A 5,188-nucleotide genomic window follows, 5' to 3' on the forward strand; every position below is an offset into this window, starting at 1 on the left:
GCCAGGAGCCGCCGCGGCGCCGCTGCATCTCCGTCCCCATCCCCGTCCCTGTCTCCATCTGCATCCGCATCCGTTATCCCATTCCCATCTGCATCCCTGTTCCCATCCCCATCCCACTCATTCCCCATTCCCATCCCCATCTCCATCTGCATCCACATCCGTGATCCCATCCCCATCTGCATCCTTGTTTCCATCCCCATCTCTGTCCCTGTCTCCATTCACATCTACATCCATGACCACATCCGCATCTGCATCCCTGTTCCCAAACCCATCCCAGTCTCCATTACCAGCATGGCTGTGCTGCCTTGGGGTCACCACCCCGTTGTCCCCCCTCCCTGCAGCCTGGACAGCCCGAGCGGGCTCCTCCCGGCCATCACATCACCCCAGGGAAGGGGGGTGTAGGGGCAGGGGGACATCAACAGGCCCAGCACACCCTGCCACCAGCCTGGTGCCACTTGCCCTGGTCACAGAGGGTCTGGGGCTGGGCCAGCATTTGGGGAGGGTTGCCTGTGCTGTGCGTGCCAGCAGAACCTGGCAGAGAGGAGCAGTGGACGTGCAGCTTGGAGTCACCAAACTGATGCCTAAGCAGTTTTGCCCACCTCCTAAGGTCGGGGTTCCATGTTGATCAGCAACCACAAACCAGTGGAGGATATTTTAGGTTATTTGTTAGGAAATCTCAGTAACTAACAGCGCAGGATAAACCACAGAACACCATGGCAACCCGCTCAGGGAAATGCTAATAACGGGGATGTAAGGTGGGTGATTAACCTATCAAAAGCAGAACCCTAACATTAAGTTGGGTGCAGATCTATGCAGAGAAAAATGAAGCTTTCCCACCATGAGCAGTCACAAAAGCAGAGCAGCACAAGCAGCCGCAGCCCTGGCAGGGTCTCTGGGCAGGGGGGAACAGAGGGAGGCCCCTCTGGCTGCCCCTCTGCCCCCTGCCACTGCGTGGAGCAGGATAGGGATGAGGGGTGATCGTGCTGCTCCCCTTCCCTTTGTCAGAGTGTGGCTGTGTTGTTTGGCTTGGCTTTGCCACGGGAGTTATAAATAAAAATGTCTCTCCAAGAGTGCGTGACTCACAGTCCTCACCGCAAGGATAACCTCTCTGCTGGGAAACCTGATCTGAGGACAGAACTGCAGCATGCAGGAATCAAAGACATTGCTTAATTAATGCACTTAATCCAAACGGAGAACAGATGAGCCCCTCACCCCACCTGGGTTGGGGGTGGGCTGCTGGAGAATGTGTCTGAGCCCCTCCGGACCCTGTCCTGTGTCATCCCCAAGCTCCAGCTGCTGACAACCCAGCCCTCGACCTGCTCCAGGGCCTGGTGGTTTCCCTTGGGCAGCAGCGGGGAGCTGTGGCAGTCGCTGACGTGGCCTCAAGCAGCCTCAACAATTTCTCCTGCCACCCTGCGAGGGGACAGCTCGTGGGTGCTGGTGTTGCCTCAACGTGAGGCATCCCGATGTGGGAGGCTGTGTCAGCCCTGTGCCTGGGCTCGGCATCTTCCCAGGCTGGGACCCCTTCCCCGTGGGGAGAGGGATGCCCCGTGCCCCAGTGCCCCAGCCCGGGGGGACCTGGTTTATCCTGGGGGTAGGTGGCGGCGGGACGACAGCTGGCTGGGGGATTTGCTGAGGGCATTATTTAATGCCGTGGGTAAATGGAAGAACAGCAGCTAATTCCGGAGCCCGTAATCCTCTTCCTCCCCCGGGGATGGGGAGCGTGCCAGTCACGCACCGGCCGGCGGGCCCCGGGGACGAGCCCCGGCAGCTCCCCAGGCGGTGCCGCGGGCCGGAGCGACTCCCAGACCATGGGTGATGTGCAGAAGGTAAGCGGGGTCCGGTGACATCCCACCGGCTCCAGGGAGGGTGTGCGGCACCAGTTCCCGGTGGTGGCGCTGGGACGGCTGGCAGAGCAGGGCTCTACCTGGGGCATGTTCCCCCAGCCTGCCCAGGAGCTGGGAGGGGTCCCAGGGCTGGGACAGCACACCCAGGAAGGGGAATTGGGGTGGGCAGATCTGCTGTGGGGCCACGCCGAGCCTGCACCTCTTGGGAGCTGGGCCTTGGTGGTTGCTCGGGTCAGAGACACAGGGTACCCAAAGCCAGCAGTGTGCCCAGTTCCCCTCTCCCAAACAAGGGTGCTCTGCAGCCACCCGGCACCCCACAGGGCTCCCCCAGCACCCCCCGCCCCCAGGGGCTGCTCTCTGTCATCCAGAAGCTGAAGGGTTCGCCGGAGCAGGAGCTCCGCATCGTCCTGCTGGGGCTGGACAATGCCGGCAAGACGACGCTGCTGAAGCGCCTGGCGTCCGAGGAAGTCAGCACCATCACCCCCACACAGGTAGGTGCTGCTGGGGGCCTCGGGCGGCGGCAGAGGGGGCAGGTCCCACCCATCCCTTGAGTGATGCCGGGATTCCCCGTGCAGGGATTCAACATCAAGAGCGTCCACTCCCACGGTTTGAAGCTGAATGTTTGGGATATCGGGGGGCAGCGCTCCATCCGCCCATACTGGAAGAAGTATCTGGGCAGCACAGACCTGCTGGTGAGTGGGGCAGCACCCCCAGCCCTGTGAGTGCTGCGTGGGCCCCACAGAAGGGCTGTGCAGCCAGGCAAGAAGGAGTCCCTGACTGTCCCTTTTGTCCCCATGGCAGATTTATGTCATTGACAGTGCTGACCAGAAGCGTTTTGAGGAGACAGGGCAGGTATGAGGGGTGCAGCGAGGGGTGGCTGTGGGGTCCTGAGGCTCGGATCTGTCTGGCTCCAGCTCTTTGAGGATGAGGGTGAAGCGAAGCTACTCTCAGTTGTGGGGCAGTGCTGCAGGGAGGGGCCATGCTGTCCTGGGAGCGCTATGGGAAGGCTCAAGATCAGAGTCTCAGCAGGCAGAGATATCCCACTCCATGGCCCAGCAGCTCCCCCTGAGCTGAGATGCTCCAAGGGTGCCCAGCACAGGGGTGACAGTCCCTGGTGAAAGTGACCCCTCAATCTCCAGCCCTCATCCCACCCCCCAGCACCAGGTCAGTGATACAGCCAAACAAAGGTTTACGAGTAGCAAATTCAGTTACAAACCCGGGAATGAAGCTCTGAGAGGGGAAGGCGAGACTCTGAGTGCCAGCCCCGGCTGTTCCGGCACCAGACGGTGGTGTGGGTGTGCCAGACAGCTCGGGACTGGCAGGAGCCTCCTGCAGCTGCCCTTTGCCCAGGGCTCTCGGTGCTGGGAGGGCTTCAGTCCTCAGGTAGCCCTGTGTGTGGCTCCTGGGCTAATGGACCTCAGGAGGTGAAGCTCCTTTGGGAGCTTCTCTCTCATGGGATGTCAAGACCTCACCCCTTCCTTATCTGCCACAAGCACCAGAGAGAAGGGATGAGGCATTTGGAGGGCTGAGGTGTCCAGCACATGCTGTGCAGCTCCGTGGAGGAGGGCAGCAGCCCTGGGAGAAGGTTCTCTCTTGGCAGGAGCTGGCAGAGCTCACGGAGGACGAGTCCCTCATGGGCGTCCCGCTACTGGTGTTTGCCAACAAGCAGGACCTGGTGACTGCAGCACCCGCAGCCGAAATCGCAGAAGGGCTGAGCCTCCACACCTACCGGGACCGGGAGTGGCAGATCCAGGCCTGCTCAGCCTTGTCTGGGGAAGGGGTGCAGGTAGAGATGGGGGCCTGTGGGCTCTGCAGAGCTGGGAGTGGACCCAAGGGCCTGCGCTCACATCGTTCTTCCCCTTCAGGATGGGATGAACTGGATTTCCAGCCAGATCATGAACAGGAAGAAGTGAGAGCTGCAAAGTGCCAGACGGGCCTGAGCTGCAGGTCCCTATGCCACGGCCAACCCCCCAATCCCTTGGCTCGGGCCTGAGCCTCAGACTGCCATGTTTGGATGATTTTCCCACCCAGTCTTCCACTAATCAGCTGGCTTCCCCTCTCCCTGCCTCCCGGGCTTCCACGGGCTCCTCACACCCCCTGACTCCCCTGCAGCCCCTGTGCTGTTGGAGGGAAGCACATGTCCTGACTCACGCCAGGGTACCAGGAACTCCAGAGACCGAGTCTTTGAAGCAGGTATTTGTTTATTCAGCAATGGGATGGGTGCACGGGGGGGATGCGTCCTCTTATCGTGCACACCAACATCGTGGATTTTCAGCAATTTATTACACACAGCTCATGCATTATTCATACAACTCAGAAAAGGGTAGTCTTATGCTAAATACTTTTGGGCACTAATTCACATCCACTCGACCATGTGTAATGCTCTCTGGTGGTCATCTCGGGTGGTCATGGGATGAAGGCCCCAAGTCTTCCTCGAAGTTGTCCTTTTCACCTCTTGCTCCAGAGCATGCACACAATTCAGCTCTTCTGCAATGGTGATCTCAGCTGGCTCGTGTCTTTCATGTTCTTGTTATCCTAAGGGCCTCCTGCCTCCCTTTCCTTTCAAGTGTCCTGTTATCTCAAGCGCATCCTGCCTCCCTCTCCTGTGAAGTGTTCTGTTATCTCAAGCTCATCTTGCCTCACTCTCCCGTTAAACATTTCGAATGTTCTGCCAGTATTTTCCCATATAAAGTCCCACCGTGTTGAGGGCTCGCACACCTCCAGCACGAGAACCTGCCCAGGACTTGTCCATCCACGCTGCTGTTACACCCCACGGGTGCTGCTGTGACCCACACATGCCCCGGGCATGCCGGGCACCCCGACACGGTGCCGGCTGCACCCCCAGGCACCCGTGCGCTGTGTGTCCGTCCCCCTGTGCTCCTGCAGGATGGCACCGGTGCTGCCCCAGCCGTGCCACGGTACAGAGGCTCGGGAAAGCATCCCTTCGGCACCTCTCGCTGGCCAGAGGAGTCCCCATGTGCGCACAGGACTCGGGACAAGCACGAAGGCAGGACCAGTCGCCAACGGCGGGGTCTCCTTGCCCGCTGCCGGCGGAGGCTGCTCTGTGCGGCCGAGGGCACCCTGTACCCCCGGGACGCGCGCTGTGTCCCAGCCGGGGCTGCCGCCTGCCTGGAGGTGCCCATCCGGAGGGCTGGGAGATTCCGCTGCCTGGCCACCACGGCTGCCGTGGCGGAGGGATGAGGGGAGAGCTGCGGGAGCGGGGCAGGGGCTGCCCTGCGACCCTCAATAAAGCTGCTGTGACCTCCACGCTGCCTCGGCCTGTCCTTCCCGCGCCGCTGCGGCGGGGGTGTACCGCGGTCCTTCGCTCCCGGGGGCGCGGC

The 5,188-nt window shown here is 61.0% G+C and overlaps 1 protein-coding gene across 2 annotated transcripts; it reads left to right on the forward strand.

The window, feature by feature from the left end:
* Nucleotides 1-1,646: 1,646 nt before the first annotated feature.
* On the forward strand, nucleotides 1,647-5,114 carry LOC103611463 (ADP-ribosylation factor-like protein 3). Of its 2 annotated transcripts, none has more exons than XM_017728193.1 (6): nucleotides 1,647-1,829; nucleotides 2,138-2,338; nucleotides 2,423-2,539; nucleotides 2,649-2,699; nucleotides 3,448-3,633; nucleotides 3,713-5,114. In XM_017728193.1, exons 1-6 carry the CDS (start codon nucleotides 1,662-1,664, stop codon nucleotides 3,758-3,760), a joined length of 771 nt encoding a protein of 256 aa, XP_017583682.1. In that variant the 5' UTR covers nucleotides 1,647-1,661; the 3' UTR covers nucleotides 3,761-5,114. The 2 variants fall into 2 exon arrangements, with proteins under 2 accessions (XP_017583682.1, XP_008627206.2); XM_008628984.2 differs by having other exon boundaries at nucleotides 2,195-2,338.
* Nucleotides 5,115-5,188: the final 74 nt, after the last annotated feature.

Source organism: Corvus brachyrhynchos, unplaced genomic scaffold (genome assembly GCF_000691975.1).
Source record: "Corvus brachyrhynchos isolate BGI_N302 unplaced genomic scaffold, ASM69197v1 scaffold21, whole genome shotgun sequence".
Taxonomy (NCBI): domain Eukaryota; kingdom Metazoa; phylum Chordata; class Aves; order Passeriformes; family Corvidae; genus Corvus; species Corvus brachyrhynchos.